Source organism: Battus philenor, unplaced genomic scaffold, assembly GCF_028537555.1.
Source record: "Battus philenor isolate CCGP_79_NKW_IND1 unplaced genomic scaffold, ilBatPhil1.0.hap1 SCAF_21, whole genome shotgun sequence".
NCBI classification, from domain to species: domain Eukaryota; kingdom Metazoa; phylum Arthropoda; class Insecta; order Lepidoptera; family Papilionidae; genus Battus; species Battus philenor.
The window spans coordinates 668,391-695,133 of NW_027181684.1; the positions used below are offsets into that span (position 1 = coordinate 668,391).

The window sequence follows — 26,743 nt, forward strand, 5'->3', positions numbered from 1 at the left end:
GATATATTAGATTCTACACACTTGGTAGGCGGGTTGGTGATCTAACTAACCAAATAAAGTCGAGAAATTTGTATGAAAACATAGTTGATATATTATCACTATTTTTAAATAGTTTCCTATATTTTTATGTTGTCTTCAGTTTATCTTAATGGTAACTAAGAAACGGTTTATAAAATACGCATCAGAAATTGATTTAAACTATATTTATGTACTAATAAATAAAATTAATTCGAACATTTAATTAGCTATTCCTATATATCTAACGTTGTACGGTACAAAACAGTCTGATGTTGTCTCTAATTTCTTCGGAAATAAGTTCAAGAATTTTAATGAACGAAAACTTATAAATAGAACCTATAAATGTTAAGGTTGTTTACGGCGGGGCTCATAAGGTTCAAGATCACCCAGAGCAAGGACTTTCGTTGCGTGGTCGAATCAGTAATGAGATTAGCAGAATAATAAATATCACAGAAGTAGCTCGAAGAAATAATTGTCTGAAGTAGCAGTAAGGACACATCTCTCGTGGAACTAATGGCCTTTGGAATCGAAAGGCTTTCTATAAGGACGTGTTGAAGACAGGCCATCATTTAGGTTTACATTGTTCAAGTAATCGTGGCAATCTTTAATTGATGTATATGGTGGACCATAAATTTTTGCACTTTTGAAACATGTGTATAAATAAAAGTACAAATGCTATTTTGTTTATGATTTATTTACCGTAATTATCATTTATTAAAATTTATTTTTTAAAATTTACATCTTCGAGATGTGCTCCGTCTCGCCGTTGGCACTCCTGTAATCGACTATTGTTTGTGTGTCGTGTTGCTATTTGCAAAAATTTTTGACCCACCCTATATATTATATGAAGGCATATATAGGTTCTACAGGTTAAAAATAAAAAATTTTATGTGTTCCCATGACACGGTTCGTTAGAAACACTATCTTTAATATACAGGATACAATTATAAGTTAATTAAATCTAATTTTATGTTTATATCTAATTGAGACCTAGCATTTTTCAAATGACGTATGGCACGAATATGAATAAATCACATCATACTGTATAAACGTGTTGTGTTACTAGTGATAAACCGTTAAGTGTTCAAGACGAGAAGGAAGGTAAGGTATTGGAAGGTACATGAAAATTATAAATTCAGTTGACCTTATTGTGCATATTTGGACAGGAAAAAAATCTCATTTATTGTATATGTTATACCAGTGATTCCTAAAGTGGTCTATATCGACCTCTGTGAGTCTATGACAACCTGCAAGGGGTCTACGTCAGCAAAAATTGGGGGTCCATGAAATGAAAATGGGGGTCCTATTTACTTAAATCATACTATCTTATAATATCAAAACATTTACATTATAAAAGTAACTGTGAAGTATATATTTTATGTTATTTTATTTATAGTTTATTTTATGTTTATTTAATATTACGTATATTTTACATAACAGATACAAAATTTTATTTTGAGCAGTTTTAATTTAAATACAATTAATAAATGTATAAATTAACATGTGTTTTTAATTTAAGTTTTTAACACTAAATTTCACTACAGTTAGAAATTTACAGGAAATCAATATCAGGTAAGTAGGAGGTCTACCCAACACGGAAAAACATGGCAAGGGGTCTACGACACAAAAAAGTTTGGGGAACTCTGTGTTACACCATATGTCTTGCGCTCGCAACGTACTTCCTATATAACGCGTTTTGCAAGGACATATAGATTCCATTCTATTTTCGGACATCTCGATGTTTAGTTGTCTTTAATAACTTTTTAATGATCTTCAGATTATTTGTCTAATTGGTCTTACCTCGCCGACTCGCAAGTGATTTATTTAATATCAAAACTATTTCAGTGATTATAACGAGAAGTTCACCCCGGGAGCCTGTTAACAATTCTTCGAGTAACACTTCATTGTAAGTAAACTATTGCTAGATCATCTGAAACATAGGTTCTCAATCTTTTAAAATACATCATCATCAAATTTTATACTTTGCAAAGTCATAAATAAAATATAATAAAAAAATGTTGACTTTTAATAAGAGTTCAGTTGAAAGTTTCTAGATTAAATAAATGAATTTGATTTTTATCATAATTATTGCACCAGTAGAACATGCTGTATATAGGTCTCCTCTATATATTTAAATAAATTAATTGTATTTTATCGTCATTATTGCAACTATAGGACATACTGTATATATGTCTTCCCATAGGTTTAAATAAATTCATTGTATTTTTATTGTCATTATTGCAACTATAGGACATACTATCTATCTATCTATCTATATATGTATATATATATATATATATATATATATATATATATATATATATTTCCCCACTGGTTTAAATTAATTAATTTTATCTTTATCATAAATATTACAACAGTAGAACATGCTTTATATTGGTCTCCTCTATATATTTAAATAAATTAATTGTATCTTAATCATCATTATTGCAACTGTAAGACATACTGTATATATGCCTCCCCCATAGTTTAAAATAAATTAATTTTGTCTTTATCATCGCTATTGCTAAATTAGAACATGATGTATATAGGTCTCCCTCATACATGTAAATAAAATAATTTTATGTATATCATCATAATTGCTACTTTAGAACATGCTGTATATAGGCCTCCCCTCATAGTTTAAAATAAATTAATTTTGTCTTTATCATCGCTATTGCTAAATTAGAACATGATGTATATAGGTCTCCCTCATACATGTAAATAAAATAATTTTATGTATATCATCATAATTGCTACTTTAGAACATGCTGTATATAGGCCTCCCCTCATAGTTTAAAATAAATTAATTTTGTCTTTATTACCGTTATTGCTAAATTAGAACATGCTGTATATAAGTCTCCCTCATACATGTAAATAACAATTATTTTATGTATATCATCATAATTGCTACTTTAGAACATGCTGTATATTTGCCTTCCCTATAGTTTAAAATAAATTAATTTTGTCTTTATCATCGTTATTGCTAAATTAGAACATGCTGTATATATGTCTCCTGTATATATTTAAATGAAATTATTTTATGTATATCATCATAATTGCTACTTTAGAACATACCGTTTTTATGACTTCCCATAGATATTCTACCAGCATCTCGAATCATCATTGAGTTCCTCTGACATTCTCATATATACGAAGTGAATAGTAATGTGAATAAATGTACAAAAATATATTTATTATTTGTACTACACAGGCTGTTCTAAAATAGATGTAAACGCTTTCAAAAGGTGAATGTATTACTTTGAAAAATTATAAATTTTATCTATAATTCAGTATTAAATCAATTAATTTCTTTATTATTATTATTTCAAAATTCTTTTACTCTGTAATTGGATCCTGCTATAAACATTTTGAATTATGGATACCAAATTCATAGAGAGAGAGAGATTGTAAAATCGTCCTTGAAATAGGTAGTAGTTTTATCATCACCATATCAGCCGATAGATCATCACAAATCATAGATCCCTCTCTAAAACATCGCCACGATGACTGCTCTTGGGATGCGCGCATTCATCGACAAAAGATAGAATTCATTTATTCAATATTGAAATTTTTAACAGAACTCTTCTTGATCGTCAACTTTTTTAAAATCTATTTTATATTTTGACTCTACTCTGCAAGATTTTGAGAAGAAGAAGCAGGAAGAAACTTTACAACAAACACATCTTTGAATAGTTTAACAAAACAGATTTATACACATACTCTATCAGATATAGCCTAAATAAATTCAAAATAATTAAGCGATATCACCACCAAGGAGTCTTGTCATTTAAATATTCAATGGAATCAGGCGTTACCTTGCGGAAGTCCATCCTAAGTAAGAAAAGGACTAATAATTAGCCATTTCCCCACATGCAGTGGTAGTCGTGCAACAAAGTGCAACGCCCGCAAGCCCGCTGATAAATGCGCATGCGGCAAACAATGCGAATTACACAACTGCCACCGTTAAACCACTCAACACGTGTTTTACCCCTCCACGGGGCACACAAAGGTAAACACACATGTGACATGCAGAAACGTGAGCCAATAGTAATCGAAAATTTTCCACTTAATTGTTAAACATTAGGCACTGATTCAAATGCTAATGTCTGAGGAATATGGAAGAAAAAAATACTTAAATATTGCAGTCAACCAACCAGTTAACTTGTTCGTAACTAGAAATTCAATTATCAAAACGTGTTTTGAAACACAACTGTTTATTACACAGTCCGCTCGCGTTACTTGGTCGTGTTTTAGTGTGATTTATTGTTTTTTTAACGCCAACGGACTATTAATATGCGGCACCTTAGTTGAACTAGTGGCCAATTCCGGAAAGCTATGTACGTAAAGTGACTTTAGATGAAGAAAAAATGTTTTAAATTGCAAAAAACATTATACGATCAACAACAAGCTATTAATCCGGAAAAGGATGCAATAGAATCCGTCCTTAAATTCTTCAGGAAATTTGCACAATATGTAATTAGGAATAAAACATAGTTAAACATAAAATATTGTAAGTCTTATTATATATTTAATCTTATTAAGATGTACATGAGAAAAATAAATAAACTAAATAAACCTGTGATACTGTAATAGAAAAAACAACTGAAGTGTTTGAGGATGGATGAAAGGAATGGAATTATTGAGAAATGAAGATAGTATTATGGAATAATAGAAGGAAGAAAAAAAAGATATTGTGAACTATGGAAGACGAGGACGAAAATAAAAAATTCATGTGAAAAAATTGTTAACAAATAAAAAACCCTAAGTAAGAAAAGGACCAATATTTAGCCACTTCCGCACATGCAGTGGTAGTCGTGCAATAAAAAACCCTGTTCCCGACAAAATAGGGATGGAAGGAGAGGTCCCAATAGCGGAGGCCTCATAAAAAAAGCTATTAATCCAAATAACTGTAATGTGTTCAAATATTATTAACGTATTCAAATACCCGTAATGCATTCAAATGCCCTTAATGTATTCAAACAGTGCACACAAACGCTTTACGTCATGCGACCGAGTGCATGTGACAAATTTACGGTCATCATTCGTCGCGAACGACGGAGAGTCGGCCATGAATATTGATGTGAATGCGCGAACAATTTCACGTCTACCTGCTGAATTTCGGCCCGCTGTAAACGTAAACGATAATAATATATTTTTAACGTTATTAAGACCTCTTTTTAGAAGTCAAGTGACATATTTTAAACTGCTTTATTTAGTTCGACCCGTACGGAATTTGTTTATTTAAGTCAAAATTAGAAATTGAAATTTAAGCACCTTCCCGTTGTCAGATTGATATGAAATTTGGTACACACATTTAATTTAGATGACAATACAATATAATTAAATCAATAACATTATAAATCTAAGATGGCCGCCGATACAAAATGGTGGATTACATATTTTTCCTTAACCCCCTCAATATGGGTATCAAATGAAAGGGCTACACTAGTAAAACACGATGATTATGTCAAAATTTAAAATTCAAGATGGACGCCGTTCCAATATGGCGGACTAGGTACATATTTTTCCACAACCACCACACTATGGGTATCAAAAAACCGTTTAACTTAAAAGTTTTTTAAATGTATTTATTTAATTTAACATCTTCGGTGTAGCATCATCTAATTCTACCTTTACGTACTATCTCTCTTTACTGTAAGATGTGGCCCTTTTTGAAAAGTTTATCGTACACTACCTTTGCCGATCTTGAGCGGTGTATATTCCTTTAGATATTGTGGTATTGACAGTGGTCGAACCAGGGCATGCTAAGGCCTTTTGGTCACCGCCCGTATATATTCTCAGATCCTAAAAGGGTTTCCAAATTGTCATCGTCCTGGCTTCGTTACTGCAAGACATAGGCCTCCCGCAAAAATTGCCACGATGACTTTTTGCGATCTTCACAATGTCGTCGATCCATCTGATATGAGATGACGAATGTGCCATCAGAGCACTATTTGTTATATACTTACGTTATCTGTGGTATTTAAACATACATATAAATCAAGATTATTAAATCAACCGTTTAAATATAGAAATCTATTTCATCGAAACTAAATTTAAAAAATCAAGTAATATATTTTTGGCCATCTGACATAAACATTGTTAGAACAAAAAAAACGTATTTAAATTTGGAACGTCTTATTCTTATATGAATTTTAATTTTGTTTTCGTAATTCCGCACCAAAACTTGTTCAATTTTTTGTGATGTTAAAATGTAGATGGGTGATAATAATATCAGAATAAATTAAATTTATTTATAAAACATTACAAAAAAATTCTTTAATCAAATAACCAGTTTTTAAACCAATTCACACTCTCCGGTAATAAAATGATTTGAGAACATGTCAAACTCATTGAGAAATATTTCTAAATAATAAAAAAAAATAAGAACTTGATATTCTTTTTGTCTAAATTTAACATGACATGTGTCTTTTATCTCGTATTTAAATATGAAACTTTGAGGAAATGTTCAAAAATATTGGCTAAACCAACACATTATTTATTAATAGTTTTGTACAAAACGGCAGCGATGTAAATTCTAGTAACTTTTAATTGATTTCATGTTGCGTCTCGAAGACATCTTAATCATCAGCCGCAAGAAGGCCACAGCTAAACATAAGTTACAAGTAAGAAAAGGACCAATATTTAGCCACTTCTGCATATGCAGTGGTAGTCGTGCAATAAAATACCGCCCGCCAGCCCGCTGATAAATGCGTATGCGGCAAACAATGCGAATCACACAACCGCCACCGCCAAATTACTCAACACGTGTTTCACCCCTCCACGGGGCATCTTCAGGAGTTATGCTACACCGATTAGTGCCAAGCACAGAGATCTCTGCGCATGCGCATTTATCAGCGGGCTGGAAGTGGCTAAATATTGGTCCTTATCTTACTTATGATGGACTTCCGCGAGGTGACGCCTGATCCCATTAAATATAGAACATAAGTCACGACCAACTCGAAGTGGTCAATGCCCAGCGTCTTTTGACCTTAACAAGGTTGTCTGCCTTGGACCTTGAACATCTCCAATCTAGAACCTTCAGGTCTGCCCACTGCTATTTCAACTTGCCAATCCCCTGGACTATGTAAAGTTTAGTGAAGTGTGTGACCTATTTCCGCTGTAGCAAACATATTATTCTTCTTCTTTTCAGCCGATTTTGTTATCTGTTCACCTAGTGAGAGTCTACCAACGCCGCGTCTTCCTGCTAGTGGTCATCACTCTAGAACTCTTTCGGTTTTAATGGCCATCGTTTACACAAGCGATGAGTCCCTCCCACTGCCACTTCAGACAAACAGTTCTTGGTTCCATGTCATCTTGGTTCTCCTGAGGATCTTCCTATTTCTGATTCCTTCTCGCAGAAAAATTCCGAACTTCCGAACTCTTAATAATTAATATCCTTTGTATTCTATGTTGAATGCGACTCTCTAGTAGGTCCTGGAAGATTTTCCCTCGGAAACAAATAGAGACGCATCATATTTAGGTAGGGATAGTCTTAAAAAGTTTCATCTAGCTCATGCAAAATATGGCAGGTAAATTTTAAATCGCATCGGATCCAGAGTCCCAACGGCATGGCGCAATAATGAGAGTTCCGTTCCACTTCGCTCCGGTGCCCGCGAGGCGACGTGAATCGAAATGAGATAAAATCCAATACAAAATTTCACTCTTCATAATACAATCATAGAGAATATATCACATTGATCTGTGTTATCAGCTGTGAAAAAATTCCCCGTCTTTCGGGAAATTTTTGATATCAACTCTCTAGTCCATGGATGCACAGACCGCGGCCCGCCGGTCGAATACTGGTGGCCCGCCTACAACAAAAATAATACTCTTGTACATTCGAAAAATATAGAATTCTATTCCAGAATAAAACCAAAAAAAATTTAATTACCTATACTTCTGGCGGCCGGCCCGCCATCAGTTCATGATTTGCCCGAGTGGCCCCTAGTCTTAATAAGTCTGTGCAACCATGCTCTAGTCAATGTTGTAAAATATAATTCTATATATACCACTACAGACAGGTAACTTTTTTTATTACTCTTCCTAATTAAAATTCGTACTGCGATTTGAAATCTGTAGCTAGCTGTGAGATGAATTTTGAAATAGTATTTCGGCCAGTCACAAATATACACTAAGAAAGAAGTTCTTATATATTTGTGCACTGGTAATATTTCATCAGCCAAAAAAAAAAGTTTCCCTGACACTACAAGATTCTTGAACTTCTGGTTCCTGTATTACTTGCAGTTAAGGCAATGTCACACTTATGCTAACTAAGATAAGAAAACATGACCTTTATTAATTGTGACATAAACATAAGATAGATCGCATTAAATTATTCAATCAACAACTAAAAACAACTTAATAAATGCATAAACAGATAATTAATAAACAAATTAATAAGGGTATCTTTATGCCATACTCATGAACCCGCTTATCATATTTGATTAGTTGGTAATAATTTAAATTCGCATTTTAATTTCGAAACGCATCGGGGACCATTCTCAATTGTAAGTACACGTGTACTTTATAACATTGATGTTACAATTGTGATCGAGGTGTCCACACATGTGATAGCGAACTTAGGTCCGCCAGCCACACTATTTTTCTAAGAATTCCTCTAGAATATCCACCAGAACTAGACAAACCAACATAGGCTATCTAATCGGCAAATTGCGCTGAACACACCGAAAAAACAACAAGATAGCGAAATTCTTTCGGATATTTTAAATAAAACACCAAAATAATATTACTGTCCATTCACATTAGAGATAATTTTATCATTACTTGTGTAAACAATGGCTTTGTATCTAATGACATAAATGTAAACAATGTTTATCACGTCTGTTTGTATAATTTTATTAACAAAGCAGCATAGAAGATATACAGAGAATCTTGTTAGTTGTCAAAAATTATTACTGGCCGCTTCCTGTCCTATTGTAAATCTATGAAGCAGTTCCATGTCCAACCGTGGACATCTTTGTACCCATGAACGTAATAAAAATAAGACATTTATTATATGAAAAAAATCATAGCTTTAGTTGTTTTTAAATGAATGTTTTATAATTGTTCCAGATGCTAATACCGTTGCTTTCGACGGCGATTGTTCTGCTGGTGGCGTGGGTGGTGATACGCTGGTACAAAGTGAAACGGTACTGGGAAGAAAGAAATGTTCCGCATAATCCTCCGCATCCGCTGTTCGGAAGTCTGACCTTCTTGCAAAAGAAGAATCCTGTAAGAAATTCTAATACATTGTCTTTGTTACAAACAACTTATTTTCGTAACTAACCAATCTTGCGTTGGTGTTGGTTTAATGTAACCAACCAAGGAATCCAAGGTGATCTATGGAAAGATACCCAGGTGAACCAACTTCGGTGGTCCTGTATCTGTACGGTGTAACATAACTCCTGAAGATGCCCCGTGGAGGGGTGAAACACGTGTTGAGTAATTTGTTGGTGGCGGTTGTGTGATTCGCATTGTTTGACGCATACGCATTTATCAGCGGGCTGGCGGGCGGTGCATTTTATTGCAAGACTACCACTGCATGTGCGGAAGTGGCTAAATATTGGTCCTTTTCTTACTTAGGATAGACTTCCGCGAGGTAACGCCTGATTCCATTAAATAGTCCTGTATCTCTCCATAATCTCCTCTCTGTAATCTCGTCGATAACTGGGCATAACATCAAAATTAATTAATTTTCGTTTAAAATGCCACGATCAGTTAAAATATTCGTGACACGGATTCTAAATTAACATAGGCTAAATGATGTTGTTAGTGGAAAAATTTACTTTTGTTATTGCGACAGAACTAGAAATTGAATAAGAAATAATAAACTTTTTTTAAATTTAAAACATTATATGTTATATATAGATGTATATATAAATAGATGGAAAAGGTATTATGTGAGTGTGTGTATATATAAGTATTTTTGTATAAATTTATGTTTGTATGTACACCCAGAACTGCCCTCTCATTCATGTCTCTCATCTCCATCCAAAGGTTGTCTGGTAGAGATCGCCTCGAGCGATAAGACGACCTCTTGTGCTTCTATATAATTTTTAGTTATTATCTATGTACAATGAAGTACAAATAAATAAACATTCCCTTTAACCTAGACACGTTACGGGTGGAGGTGAATTAATTTCTTAAAGGCAAAATAACCAGTGCTTTGTATTTTTTTTACAAAATCGACCCAAATGTAATGACAGCGGTCTAATCACTCATGGCGTCTGAACTCAAACCCGTTCCAAATTTAAATTCAAACGCGAGAAAATTAATTAAAACGAAAAACATTATAACCTTAGTGGCCAGTAATATCAAGTGTTCTTACTTCAACGCTGCAATTTTGTAGCTATTGGGCCTATTGCAATTATATCAAAAATTTCATTTATTAAATTCAAATTAGATAAATGTGTATAAACAAACTAATTAGAACCTCCTTGTAGAATCACGATAGTCTCTTTCGACAGTTTAATTGTATGAAAGAGACTCAACCAGAATGAACCGAACCAAACATATCCAAACCAACAGGACTTTATATAGCCTCTTTCTTATCATTAACCTCATGTTTGGAACTGTTAGATGCTGGTAGCTGAGAACTTAAAGTTCTGGAGTAGTGACCACGAATCAAGCAAAGTATACGACGTCCACTAATAGAGAGACAACCGCAATACAAGCTTAGTCAATACCTATTTTTAAGAAAATGGTTAAGAAATATTTACTAGACCTATGATTATTTATTTTATTAATTGTATTTCTTTCTCTGTTTCTTTTGTATATATATATATATATATATATATATATATATATCCAATCTCCAACGTAGACCTCACGACAGCAGATCAAACGCCGCAAATGGAACTGGATAGGCCACACGCTCCGAAGGGACCCTGATCATATACCGAGGCAAGCCCTAGATGGAATCCTCAAGCAAAGTGGAGACGTGGCCGCCCAAAGCAAACCTGGCGGCGAACGATCCTAACAAAGACGACCTTAACAAGGTCATGTATCTAATGGCCCCAGTAGCTATCATAGGTATAGGCTTCATGTTTGCAAGCTTTCGAGATATCGGCATTTTTTGAAAAGCTGATTCGATACCAATACCTGTAGCAAATGACCCTTATCTAGCTTCTTCCAGTGACCTTAACAAAGTCATCCGTCTTATGCCCAGGTAGCTATTAGTCCTAAAGCATAATAAAACATCTTCTATGTGTTAATTAATCTTTAATTACAATAAATCAAAATGATTGTATATTTATTTTTCGTAGGCGTTATGGATGCGTGAAATGTACGAAGAATTCCGTTCACCTTACGTCGGAATTTGGCTGTTCTGGCGTCCGGGACTTATCATCAATTCACCGGACATAGCACGCAGAATCCTCGCCAAGGATTTCTCAATCTTCAGAAATAGGTTTCTTAGCTCTGGAACCAAGGATCCCATTGGAGGAAACAACTTATTTACTGTTAATGTGAGTACTTTTTAATTACCAGTTCCACTATCATCGTTATTTTTTTTTATGACCCCCGCTATTGGGGGCCTCTCGTACCCCTATCTTGTGGTGGGACAGGGTCTTTTTTGGGCAATTTTTTTTTTACTTAATTTTTTTTATTTCCGTTCTCTGCTTCCATTCCATTCTTTTATACCACATTTCTTCTTTCTTACCCTTTTGCTCTGTTCGTCTATCATTCTTCCCTTTTTCTTTTTAAATTTTTTAATTTATATTTTTATTTTACATTTTTTTACACATTATTACTTATTCTATAATTATTTCTATCACAGTTTTGTTTTTATTTACGTTTTTAATCAATTTATCTTTTTATACTCTGTTTGTTTTATTTCTTTCTATCGCCCTTTGGGCAAACTCTTTACAAAGGGATATGAACGCCTGTTTGTCATCGCCGCCTATCAGGGAGGCTATCATCGTCATTAGCCGTAGATACCCACTACTGGACATGGGCTTTCTTCACAGTATTCCAAAACGACCGCTAATAAGCGGTCTGCTTACATAGTCTTCGGTTTAACATCCTACGCTGGGCTTGCAAGTCTGTTGACTCTACTTCAGAACTTTAAAGTCCCTGCGGCTATCTTTTCTGTGTGTCATGTCCACTGCCACTTAGACCAGTTAATCCGTCTAAAGTTCGGAATTTCCGAGATGTGCGAGTATGGCCTTTTTTGAGATGAGGATGAATCTTCAGAAAGGATACAACATACCATGCTCTACTGAGAAAAAAAAGCTTGATGTGGGAACTCTACCCACTAAAACCACCTTGGTAGTCATGTTTTGTACCATTGGAGGGGTCGTTGGATCTACAGAACTCGCAGTTCCTTAATACTTTGCCAAGACACATCTGGTGAGGAAGTTGCGCCTCTTCCGGCATCCTCCTCGTACCGCAGCAACACGAGACCTTTGCGTGTCAGTGAAATCTAGAGTAAAAAATTACGTTCCAAAGTACAAGAAAGGAAGGCAAAGGAAAACGCTACTCTCAAATAAAAAAAATCTTTTCTGTTCTACTTATGTTAGTTTAATTTATACATAGATGCATTAATATTGTTTTAACATAATGCTATTAATAACTGCTCCTATATACTATTAATAAATATAAATCATCGTCATTTGAAATATTACAGGATCCGATATGGTCTGAAATGAGGAAACGCCTATCAGGAATGTTCACGGCAGCGAAACAGAAACATCTACATTCTTTTATGTTATCCAAAAGCGACGAACTGGTTGAGCGAATCAAAGCTGACATGAGAGAAGAAGGACGCGTAAATCTCAGGGTAATTACTAAGTACTTAAATTTAAAAAAAAACCGTAAACAGTCGGGGGAAATTTCGGGAAGTCGGCGAAAGTTGGCGTAAGTCGCGAGAATTTGACGGAAGTCGTCGGAAATTGGAGGAAGTCGCTGTATATGGGGTTTCTTTAAAAATATTAAACAAAAACTAGTAATAAAATCCTAGTCCAATTTCTAGTTACATTTTACTTTATTGACTTTTTTTTTAATTTTAAAGTGATAAATGTGAAGCCGATTACAAAAAAATGGTCAATAATGGTGACTTTTCTGGGATAAGAGCGCGTTTGAATATCTTGTGAGTTTAAGTTAAAGAACGTTTCATAATACATATGAGAAAAACACCAGACCCGACACTCATAGAGAGAATTCCATTCGCAGTGCCGGTCTCGCGCCGGTGCGTGACATTTTTGATTTTTTTATTTTTCAATTTAAATTGCCTTTTATATGCAAATAGTACTTAATTGATAACAATTAAATACTTTTTAACAAATAAAGAACAAAAAAGATAAAAAGATGGCTTAGTGATGCAATTAAGTTATGGCGACGTAATACGACAGAAGACGCAACTTAGGTAGGTTCACCATTACATAAACTGACGACCAAGGGAAGGTCGCGGAAGGTCACTGGATGTTGGCATCCAAGACCAGTCATAGTTCCGATCTTTGTGGGAGATCAATGCCTTGAAGTAAGGCTTTATAGACTGATGAATTGGCATTATTAAAGCATTCAATAGAAAACTTAATGATAAGTTAAGGTTGTATTATTTTATCAACAACATTATCGTTTACCTTCACAGGAAATGTTCAGCGATTTTACCACTGACGTCATCGGTACAACCTCCTTCGGCGTAGCAAGTGACGCAACTCTGACCGGAAATAGTGCACTCAGAACTGTTACAAGAGAGTTCATGAAATACAGCTTCTTTAGAGGATTGTGTTGGTCCAGTATCTTTTTTTTCCCGGAACTTGTCGACATATTTGGGTAAGGGATTGATATAAACGTTTATGTTTATCCATATAAGAACTATAGTCACTGATAGCTCGTAGAATTGCTCGTCAAGTGACATTGGGTAGGTTACATCGCTAGTGCGACTAATGGTGGTTGGGGCCGCGGCGTTGGTCCCCCACTAGCTGAGCTGATGACATGGGTCGTTGTAAATAGCTGAATGCGAGCAGCCAGTCTTGCAGTAGGCATTCTTCAACTGAAAAGAAGACGAGAGAAGTAGAAAGACAGTAGTAAACATGAATCGAGTGATTTAATGGAATCAGGCGTTACCTCGCGGAAGTCCGTCCTAAGTAAGAAAAGGACCAATATTTATCCACTTCCGCACATGCAGTGGTAGTCGTTTAATTTATTGTATGTATCAGAGTAAATTAATAAAAAATTTATGAAAAAAATTCTCGAATTTGAAAGAGTTAATTAATTATAAAAGTTAATGTTAATCGTTTTTATACATATCTAGATTTTTTAGAAAAAAAATTTAATTTAAATTTTTTTTATATAATTTTTATCAATTAAATTTTTATTAAAAAATATTTAATATTTTAAGGGATAAGCTTTAAAATAAAATATTATAGTATGGTTAGGGTTAATAATTTAAAATTTTAGAATTTATATTGTTAATAAATTATAATTTTTTATAAATAATTTAATTTATTTTAAAATTTTAAATTAAATATTTATTATTTAATTAAATATTGAATATTATATATATATATATATTTATAATTTATTGCACGACTACCACTGCATGTGCGAAAGTGGCTAAATATTTGTCCTTTTCTTACTTACGATTCGAGTGAGTCAGAAATGGATGTCTGAGTAAGACATTTAATAATTTATTATTATCCACATAAGAACCAATGTCACTGATACAGCTCGAAGGATTGCTCGTTTAAAGTGACAGTGGGCAAGGTAAATCGCTCATGACAAATACAATGTTTTTAAATGTTGCCTCAAGTCAAGTTTCAGAAATCCAAGACGTCTTTTTTTATGTTAATACAGGAATATATTTCTTATTGTACTATTTACTTATCTAAGACTCGATTTGGGGACTTGGAGAGTCTGAGGTGGTGCTCTGGTGAGCAGCGATTCCCCCGGAGCCTGACCCGGAACTGACACTGTAACCATCCGATGTTCCTCACGTACTTTATTTAATTTTCTTATAAAGGACTCGGATGTTTACATTATTTTGTCGACAGCTTATTTCGCAAAGTAAAATCTAGGAAATAGAGATAACTTCTTGCCTAGTTTACACATTATTCAGTGATAATCCGTCTGTTTTTTTATAACTACCATATATATTTGTTTATTTTAATACTAACAATTATCTACATTACTAACTAAATAAATTAGACATTATTAATAAATGTCAATAACAAATAGTTCCTATAACACTTTGTAATTTCTTTTTTTTTTTCTTTTTAATTTAAACACTTAAAAAGGAATTTTTTAAAATAGTTCTTTATGTGAAAAGAAATATCCGCCAAAAGAAAACACTGTGAAATTATTTTAACTTAAGTTTCTGTATTCAAAATCAATATTTTAATTTTAAAACTGGAAGTTTTTCGCTGCACTTGAAGCTTTGCAAAGTTTAATAATAATTTTCTGGAATTTTCTTAACATATACAGTTGATCACCGTAAATGATCATCGTTTTAGCCGTAGAATGTTTAATGCTGACCAAAGGATTCTTACACAGATATCCAATAAGACTGAATTAAAGCCTCCTACTTCCAGAGTAAGCCTTGTAGTGGAGGTGTTACTCTTTGTCCGAAGAACCTTATAAGCCTAGCGGCCATCTGATCTATATGACCTGACCATTTTATTGTGTTCATTTCAGATTCAGCTTTTTCCCCAAAAGTTCTATAGACTACTTCAGACAAGTCTACCACAAGATCGTAGCCCAGCGTGGGGGATACGACAGCATCAGCGAACATAATGATGTGATCGATATGCTACGAAAAATTAAACAGGATTATAATAAAGAAAATAAAGGTAATATATAATATTTCATTTATTTCTGAATATATTTGTAGGAGTGGTCGTGGTACGGTAGCTTCTTGTTCTTCGGTAGATTCTTGTGCTTCGGTAGTTCGTCGGTTGTATCTCGTTCGTCGATTGCTTCTTGTTCGTCGGTTGCTTCTTGATCTTCAGTTGCTTCTTCCTGTGTTGACCGCACCTCCGCTAGCTCTTATAATGAGCGCGGAGACTCTCAACAGCGCGATGCAGATTTTCGTTGCGTCTACTGTGGCGCCATCTGTCATGTATCTGTTTCACTGCCGCCGCCGCCATGCGATTGACGGTCACGTGGGGAAGAGCTTGGTGTTTGAGTGGCGCGCGATAAGCACGCCACATATTCAACTTAGTTATTCACGATCTTGATAAAGAGACATTGGATGCAGGTGGATTCTAATCGTTCCTTCTGGAAATCTATGAGGAAATTCGATGTCGTACGGCAAATATGATAATCATAAATAAGTTAAAAAGCTGACTACAATGTTGAAATTATTTACAACATATGAAGAAATATGGAGAAATGTTTATTAGATAAATATAAATTTTAACTAGAATACTAGATGTTTGCATAATTAATAAATGTCTTTTTTTTAGAGGGAGCGTCTAGTTCTCCTATCGTATTTGGGACAGAGACTATTAAGCAATAATCTTTTCATTGTTACTATTTTATTTTCTTCCTCCTTTCTCATCCTTCACAATTTCCGTTGCTATATCCTCTTTTATTCATCACCTATACTTTGGTTCCGTTCCTTTTATTCACATACGTTCAAGCCGTAATATATCTTACTGTATTGCATATATACATATATATTCGATTATTATTGGGAGCTATGAGTACATCTCTCATTAACATCTTCGTAGGATTCAGACTATTATACGTAATTAATCCTGACTTAACTGTGTTGCTCTTGTATGCAATAATCCTTGTAAAATTATACTGTGGCTTTGGACTAGTAGCGCCATCTATTGGATTTATCAGTATCACTCATGACAGACTACTGCGGGGCAGTCGACTACTAGCGCCATCTACTGGCGTTGTCTGTAGTACAGGCGGTTTATTGCCATTTTTATACGTACAATTTGATATACAAATTGATGACTTATCTGGCTTAGAAACTTTTAAAAAAGAATTTGTTGGTGCTGTCAAATATTTAGAAAAACATTTTTAGAAATTAATGAAGACGGTGACCTAATATAACATTTGCAATGTTCTGCGTTGCCTGTCAGATGAGCAATCCCTTACTACTTTATGTATGTAAGCATTTTCGGCTTTGTGCAGCATCATCATAATTGAGTTCACGCAAATAAAGGTCCATTAGCTGAAAACTTTACTCTGGTAAATCGTAATCCAGTTACAACGCAAACGTTTACTCGAAAATGGTCTATACCTGTGTGAGTGTATAGTGTTTTGACTGTAGTGTAGGGTATAGTATATATTTTCGAAGCGAGGTCTACGTGGCAGTCGGGAGCAATCCGACCCTGACCGCCCCACTAGGCCTCCAGACTGCCATTTATACTTCCGTACTATTGTTCGCCATCTAGATGAACCCTTAAAAGATTTCTTTCTAAATATTTATAAAATAAATATTATTAGTTTCAAATTAAAGTATTATTGGACAATTGTTCCCCGACCTTTACCCCCGCATTATACTTGCCAGAGCACTAAGAACTGTAAACTGAGCAGAAAAGCCTACAAGTCCTTAATTTTTTAATTTTCGAAAGTTTCGCGATCCCGAAAACTAAGCGCGGAAGGAAAAGAATCCTTCCTCAAGTTCTGCAGGTTGGTGGCAAAAATTGTGATAAAAAACTAAACAGACAAAAAAAATGAGAACCAGAATTAATTATCAGGAAAAGTGAACATGTAAGAAATAAAAACTCAGTAATCGTGATAAATTAAAGAACTGTGATATTATAAATAGTAATTAGTCCTAACTGCAATGATTGAGGATGTATAAAAGGTTTAAAGGGCGAAAGAGAAAAAAAGAATGAATTATTGAACGAAAGAAGAAAAAAAATAGATATTATGAGGAATGGAAGAATAGAACAAAAATAATATAAAGGAAAGTGACAAATTTAATATAGAAAATCAATTGCTGTTCCACATAAATAGGAGTGGAACGAAAGGTCCCCAAAAATGGGGACCATAAAAAAATACAAAGCGCCTGCGTTCAAAAACGTCAGATTAATTTTACTAAATATATCGACATATAGTTTGTATATGGACTGTATAGTACGAGAGTTGAATATGTTCTCCAAATGTAATAAAAATTATCTGCCATACCAAAATTGTGATATATATGTATAAGAGAAAATTATAAACAATAATTTGAAAAAAATTGTAAATAGTAAATAGACCTTACTGCAGTACACCAATACCTCGCTTTGCGTCGTTTCTTTTTGCATTTTTTTTAAATTGCGTCGCTGCTTAATTAGTACTTTTTTTTCACTGTGCGTCGTTTGATTTTCGAGGTTGCGTTGTTTTGGGTTAGAGTCTTTAATTTTTTTTCCAAAAGATGGCAACACCTTCGTTTCTAATTGCGCCATGTCATTAAAACTCGGGGATTCTCTTTCTACTTCAAAAACGCCATTTTAATACAGTTTTATTTTCACTTTGTTTTGCTTATTTTAGAGTTCAGTTTCAATTACGTGGTGTGTTGTGCTTTTTTTTAAAAGAAAATAATATATCTATTAAAATTTTAAATTGTTGTTTCTGGTTATAAAAAAGGTATATATTTTTTCAATTTATTTATTGACAGAGTTATATTATTTTTGTTTTTTAAATGTTTACTTTGTTCAATTTTCTTTTTATAAAGTAGTATTTTCGTAACCCTGGAACCTATCTTCGATCTTTACATGGTTTGCTATGCAAAATCTTAATTTATTTGCGGCGTTTCAATTTGCGTCGTATTTTTTGATACGTAACCACGACGCAAAGTAATACCTCACTTTGCGTCGTGATTAAAGATGGATTAATAGAATACAATGGAATATAGAGAGATAGAATTGCAGAGTGAAATAACAGAAAAACAGATAACGTGATGCATGAAAGAAGAGTACGGAAATAAAATTGGAAAGGGGATAAATTAATAAGAAAAATAAAAATCCCTGTACCCATATAAATATGGTTGGAACGCAAAAGAATAAAAGAAATGTGTTCACCACGTCCAAACGGCATGGAGATGGATTGAAAGTTTTTGAAACATTTTAAATTATCTTTTAATAACACGAGAACATAAGGTACATGTCGCTATGTATTTGAAACCATAAGATGTTTATATCCCTACAGAACTATAAAAAAACAACAATAAATCATTTATACTTAGTACAATTTTTTCTATTCCAAAATATATATCGTATCTTTCAATATAACCTATCGTATATGCATGTATGTAACATTTTTTATCACTTACTAGTCCGCCTTTGACCACCAACTCGCTTGTTTTAAAACGTCAACGTGGTCATAAATAACACAAGCAGACGCAATAATTACCTGTTCTTTTTTTAAATGGCTTCCTTTATTGGGGACGTCTCGTCAACCCCTAATTTGAGAAGGACAGGTACTTTTTATTCTATGAAATGATATTTTCACATACTTATTTTTATTTCTCTTTCTCTATTTATATTCTTGACAATTTCTTTCATTCGTCGTCTATTTCTCTTTACAATATCTTACTTTCTCCTGGCTTACTTGTCTCTTTATACTCCACCTTCATTACTTCTGCTCCTAAAATATTACAGTAGGGTACTTCTTTATATCACAGTAAGTAATTACATGTTTACTCTGAACTTAAAGAGACCTGGGTCATTCCATGTGGTCCATGTTCCATACTCGGACTATCTGGATCAGAAATATAGAATCAAAATGCTTAGTACGCTTTTAAAAAACTTCTACCTTGTATGTTAGATAGTGGGTAGTGTTTCTACTCATCCCCCTATAGGAGGTGGCGTAGTTAGATCTTCCGCTAGACGACGACATAGTTTAAGTTGCAGGAAGTCACAGGATACGTGAAACGCAGGAACGATCATCGTTGCGATCTTTTTAAGAGGCCTATACCTTGCTATAGGCTTCTATCGGCTAAAAAGGAGATGTACTAATTCGTTACGAAACTATTGATTTTAGAATAAGATTAGATTTTAAAATTGAGCCAATTAAAAAACATGTATATTTCGATGTAACTTCTCCTATGTATGTATAATATAACAATTTTTTTAAAGAAATCGACGAAGACATATTAATCGCACAAGCAGCGATATTCCTGCAAGGCGGTTTCGATACGACATCATCCGCTCTGGCGTTCTGTGTGTACGAACTGGCTTTGCTACCGGAATTTCAAGTAAGAATGCTTTATTACTACTGCGCTGTAAAACAATGTATTTAATAAATTAGACTACAATACACCTAAAATAGTAATGATTTAACTATTTTTTTTCCTTACAAAAACATTAATACAATTCTTGATAGTAGACAATAATTCACGACAAATAATTATTCACGTAATTTATTTGCCGTATGTCCATATTCATTTCAATTTGACAATCCACTGGGCCGTGTAGATGATTTTTCTTGTTTTTTTTTTATTGGCAGACTTCTTTTTTACATTTATATTTGTTTCAGGTACTCTTGTTTTGCATACTTCTTTATGTCTACCATTCGTTCCCTTTTCACTTCACATTACCTTTCATTTCTTCCCATACGTACATCGTTTCACTTTATTCGCCTTCTCCCCTGGATTCTAAACTTACATTTATTCATTTGATTAACTTGTTTCCTTGGTTTTTATATATTTAGTTTGATTTTTTATGTTAATTCTTATTTCTTAGTAAGAAAAGGACCAATATTTAGCCACTTCCGCACATGCAGTGGTAGTCGTGCAACAAAGTGCACCGCCCGCCAGCCCGCTGATAAATGCGTATGCGGCAAACAATGCGAATTACACAACTGCCACCGTTAAATCACTCAACACGTGTTTCACACCTCCACAGGGCATTTTGAGGAGTTATATCACACCGATAAGTGCCAAACACACACAGTGTTTAAAATTGCTGTGGCTATATATTGGTCCTTTTCTTACTTAGGACTTCCGCTAAATAATGCCTGATTCCATTATATTTTTATTTCTATACTATTTTTACTTTTAACAGAAATCTAGTAAAATCTGTCGATGATCCTCATTTCTTATCAATGCGGCGATGTTGTCCTCTATTCTCTCTGCTAGCCGAGACTGGCGTTCCATTCTTAACAACCTGAAGACGAAAAAGCTGGTGATCATATACACCACAGTCTGGTCCACGTTCGAGTCTTAGATGTAGAAGGGAATCTCCTAGAGCTTAAACCTGTAAAGGTACTCGGAGAATTCCGCGTGCCCCGAAAAAATTTTAACCAGTCTCATGCCTATTTTGATTCGACGTAGGACTCAATAGGCTTTGACGGCATCCAGGAAGAACTGTCGGTTAATTTCATTTATAAACGAATATCTCCATTGATTTGATCTTGCAAATAAATCCTGTGTAAAATCCTCTCCATATCTAGTTGAGTAACTGCGAACTTGCCAATAGGCAGGTTAGAGAAGTCTGTCCACTAGTGAACATAAATCCCACGGATAGTTTAGGTCTCCTTAAACACCACCAACTTCTGAAGTTATCACTTAACTTTTGTTATATTTTTCAGGAGAAGCTTTATAATGAGCTGAGAGAAGTTCAATTGAAGAAAGGCCTGGAAGATTTTAACTCATTGAATGATTTGATACACCTAAATTGTGTTTTAAAAGGTATGATGCAAATTAGACGTATGTCCAAAAAAAAACATTACTAATTTTCTCAAGATGATACTCATTAAACGTACTAAAAGCAAAAATAATTTTATGTATATAAAACACAACTTCATAGAGTTAAAAAACTTTTAAATCACGACTTCACATCTTTACCTTAAATTGCGAAAGATTTTTTGCAACATAGGATTAATAATTGTTTCAGTGTGATTTTTGTTTTCATTATTTGCTACACTATTTCTCATTTTCCTAATACGTTTATTGGCTCTAGTCTTATAGTTTTACATTTTTATCTTAGTGTATTCTAGTCAAATCTAATTTCTTATTATTTAATAATTATATTAAACTACTTTTATTTTTACATCGTTTATCTATTTATCTGCTTTACATACTAGTGTGGAAAGCCTTACGGCTTTTATGTCTACTTTACCACATACTACTTCATCTACCTTTATTATTATATTATTTCTGTATTTTTAATATTCTTATGTGTTTTTCATCTGTTCCCAAAATAGAAGAAGTTTGGTTTACTGTTGTATCTATTTTAGTTGACTCTTTCTTATTCCTATTTTTAATTCCTTCTTCCTTCTTCCTTTTCATTCTTTCTAAGTCCTGCCAGTGCTCGTGTGCAAGATTCTGTCGTTCTTTTCCAACGTTTTTGGGATTTTCTTAATTCATATGCTTTTGCAATAGGATCCTAAATAAATATTAGAAAACTTACTATACTAGATTTTATTTAAAAATTTTTTTTATTTAAAATGCAATAAATTGTTTCAGTGCGAATTGCAATTGTTTTCAATTTTAATAGCTTTTATTTTTAATTTTTTCTAAATCGCTTCACTATTAGGCACTTGAAGATAATCCATTAATCATGGAACACCTGTATAAATGGCGTGACTTCGTTGATTGACAGTAAAATAAATATTTTTATTATAAAATTGTTTAAACTGTAATATTGAAGGCATTACGGAAATTTATTAATACGAAGTTTTAATTTCAGAGACTCTAAGAATGTACGCCTCAATGGGGTGGTTGGACAGGGTGGCTGCGCATGACTACTGGATTGATGACAACTTAATGATCACAGCTGGAACACCTGTCTACATCAATGCGTACGGCATGCATTACGATCCAGATCTATTTCCAGAACCTACGAAGTTCAAACCTGAAAGATTTTTACCTGAAAACGAGAGTAATATTCAACCTTACACTTATATGCCATTTGGTGAAGGTCCTAGAAATTGTATAGGTAATAATATTTCTATTTTTATTATTCGACAATTAATTTTTTGATACAATAAGAATCCCACAAAGTAAATTGCTTTGTTTTAATACGGCTTTCAAAGTTGTTTAAACTATTAAAAACAATTGTTTAAGATGATCGCCGAAAAACTGTACAGTGCTTATTGTGGGCTTGAGTGTTGAATGATGTTATTATCACCGTCATTATCATCATTAAGTTCATGGATTTAAGTTCCTTGCCAATCGTCAGCCTTCTCCAAACTTAGACTTGACTATGTTGTAATTTATATATAATTCTAATTTATGTTAAACCGAATAGTGTGTGACACTAATCGGTGTAACATAACTCCTGAAGATGCCCCGTGGAGGGGTGAAACACGTGTCGAGTAATTTGGCGGTGGCGGTTGTGTGATTCGCATTGTTTGCCGCATACGCATTTATCAGCGGGCTGGCAGGCCGTGCGCTTTGTTGCACAACTACCACTGCATGTGCGGAAGTGGCTAAATATTGGTCCTTTTTTTACTTAGAATTTAATGGTGACATCACTTTACCCATCAATGTAGGCAGATAATATTTTAATAAACTAAGCAACTTGTAAAATCTTGTCTATTCGATATTTAGTACAACATGTCGAGACTTGTTTATTCAAATGTGCAAAGGGATAAAATATGACTTGCAGTGTTCACCAAACTCTTTATTTACACGGTAGATACATTCCTTAGAAAAACCTGCAAAGAATAGTGTAAAAAATACGTACACCAAAAAAACACTAACAAAAGAAGTATTTATTAAACGTAAACGATTTATTTTATAACGAAAAAAAATAATTTTAGTGTGCAATGGAAATTCAGTACATATTAACAAAATTGAAATTGAAATTAGGATGTATGTGTAAACTTTGAGAATAAATCATTATTGTCATGTCAGCTGACGTATGACCACTGCTGGGCATAGATCTTTTCCAAAGGTAGCAAAGGTCGACCTAACACTGCCTAAATTCAGCGACTTCCTGGTGATCACATCATGGTGCAGTTAACACAGCGAAAGAACAGGTAGATATATAAGCATTGCTGTAACTCTATCATCATCATGACAGGATCAATGATCACCACTATATCTAGCACTGCCCAAAACCAGTGACTTCCCTCAACTATAACATCCAGTGGGGGGGTTACCTTTTCCACGTCCACCGGCTTGTAGGTGAAATAAATTTCTAGATTATGATTACTAAACAAAAACCTCTTTTCAGGACGTCGTTTCGCATCACAGAATTTCCTCACCGGTCTATCTAAGATTATTCTTACATATAAGATCGTCCCAATGCCTGATTCGAAACCGCCATCGGATATATCGATTGAAAAGCGAGGACTGCTGTTGGCGCCTGGCGAGGAGATTCAAGTGAAATTCGTGCCTAGATGTACATGATAACTCGTGTTCATCGTCATATTAGCAGATTGACGCCCCCTGCGATGTCTCCCCTTCCTCGAAGATCGCAACGCTGACTGATCTTGCCCTACCCACATCAAACAACCTCTCTTCCTCCTTCTCTCTAAACCCTCTACAATAAATACTCTATTACAACAAGTTCCACTATATATTCATGTTCTTTATCATCATGGACCTGGACCCCTTCCTTTTGTAAAATGGAAGTGGCCTACATCTACCATCTTTACTTCATCACCAAACTTGTGTTAGTGATGTTGACATAATATAGCATGTTCAACATAAAGGCATAAACGGCATATATGCCGTTGTAAACTGAAAAACAAAATTATTTACAACTAAAACATAACATACAAATATATATGACACAAGACTGGATGCTGTGGTCCTTTCCTTCCTTCCTTTATGTTAATGATTATCATATTATTACTGTACATGTACACACACACATACACAACGACACGATATGTATATATAGATGTGTGTGTGTGTGTGTGTATGTGTATGTGTGTGTGTAAATATGGTGTCGTTGTCGAGTCTTCTTTGTTAATGTCGATTGCACCGCGCGGTGACCCTTTAATAAGTTTATGCTGAAAATATTAGCGCCATCTGTCGACGTCTGCAGAAACTATAGAATTCAAAAATATACATATATATATTGGAACTCTATACTACTCGCACGAATAAAATCGCTGAACTGCTTGCACGGGGTCCGCGGTGACCCTAATTTGTATGGATGAAATTTGATGATTCCTTTTTTTAATGAAACAAGCGAATAGTAATTATGAAAGTACTTTATTCAATCTATAACACATAAAAACCACAACTTAAAATACAATCTTCTAAGGCATAAAAATAACTAAAATATAAACTTCTACAATAATGAACATTTTTGGCACAACATGAGATCATGCATTAAAATTTCATGAATATTTAGGAACTATTGCAATCATCGTTGTTGCAGTTTTGGCAGTAAACAACGAAGTGCTCATTACACAAAAACTTTTTGCATTTACTGCATTTTGTGGATACTTTCCTGTCACTCTTTCTCGGGCAATTATAGCACCGCCCACGTTTAGTGGTAGATGGAGCAAGTGGGGTTTCTAAATCATGTACTTCCAATAGCCGCTTTTTTACTATTTTTGGAGTTGCGCTGACGTTGGTTCGACGTTTTTGATGACTTTCAACAAGTTCCGTTGCAAGTTGTCGCAAGAATACACGCCTTACGTGAGTACGTACATTATTTGTGTTCGCTTTGTGAACAACCAATGCATTTATGCATGTAACATTCAAAAAATGAAAAAACAATGCTAATGGCCAACGTTTGGTTCTCCTTCCAACATTATATGTCCCACACAATTGGTCAAGTTGTACACTTGTATACGAATTATCTGTGGTAATATTTCGGCCACTACCTTTAATTGGTTGTACAAGACGTTTTACTATGTCGCTTGGGCTATTAGAGACCTGGTAAGATCCTACTGGTTGTTTGCCAGAATAAACTTCAAACCCAAACAAATAAAAAGTTTTTGAATCCACCAGGGCCTGGATTTTTATTCCGTATTTATTCGGCTTATTTGGCATATATACTTTGCCTTTGAATCGACCACGGAATGCAATTAGCTGTTCGTCAATTGTTACATTCTCACTCGGTATATAAGCTTCTTTATATTTTGTTTGCAACATATCGCATAGCTCACGTATAGGGGCTAAATTGTCAATCTTTTGACGCTCAGATCGAGTTGCTTTGTCGTCAAACCGAAGCACACGTAACAAAAAAAGAAATCTCTGAGAGTTCATAGTTAGGTGAAACATCTCAATGCCACTACCATCAATTGCCCATAGATCTATGTAGTTTAGATGCGACGCTCTCAGTAACCCAGCCATTATCAACAAACCTAATAACGCTTTCATTTCTTCAACATCTGTACTCTTTGCATCTCGGTCTCTTTGAAATTGGCCTTTGATTTCTTCAATGTATTTATTTGTATTCGTAACCAGTAAATTTATAATATCTTCGGTAAAAAATAAACTGAAGCATTCTATTGGACTCTTTGCCCACTTTGCCGCTTGTTTGACACTCGGCAAATGCAATATGATGTTATGTGCACGGGTTCTAACTGTATTTGAGAGCGGCTCCTTATTACGTTTATGTTTAGGGCCATTTCTGTCATTATGTCTCGAAATATAAAAATTGTCACTTTGATTTGTAGAGTCATCTTCGTCGTAGTTCGGCAATTCGTTTGAAATTTCCTCAATTTCACTAGCTGTGTCGTGTTCACTATGAAGGACTTCCTCTGCTTCCGACTCTGAATCCGAATCCCCAACATCCTGTTCTTCATCAGGTACATCCAGTAGCCAATGCGCAATACGCTCGTCTCTTGCATCCATGTTTGATAACTGAGGAATAAAAAAAGACCTATGTAAGTAATATATTTGTACGAAAAATACAAAAAAAAA

General features: G+C 34.2%; 1 protein-coding gene across 1 annotated transcript; it reads left to right on the forward strand.

Annotated features, from left to right (window-relative positions):
* Window positions 1–1,751: 1,751 nt before the first annotated feature.
* Window positions 1,752–26,700, forward strand: LOC137923151 (cytochrome P450 6k1-like). Its single transcript, XM_068766300.1, has 10 exons — window positions 1,752–1,924; window positions 9,094–9,252; window positions 11,286–11,486; window positions 12,647–12,799; window positions 13,610–13,794; window positions 15,655–15,809; window positions 20,046–20,164; window positions 21,499–21,598; window positions 22,599–22,847; window positions 24,090–26,700. The coding sequence occupies exons 2-10, from the start codon at window positions 9,094–9,096 to the stop codon at window positions 24,263–24,265; spliced, it is 1,497 nt and encodes a 498-aa protein (XP_068622401.1). The 5' UTR covers window positions 1,752–1,924; the 3' UTR covers window positions 24,266–26,700.
* Window positions 26,701–26,743: the final 43 nt, after the last annotated feature.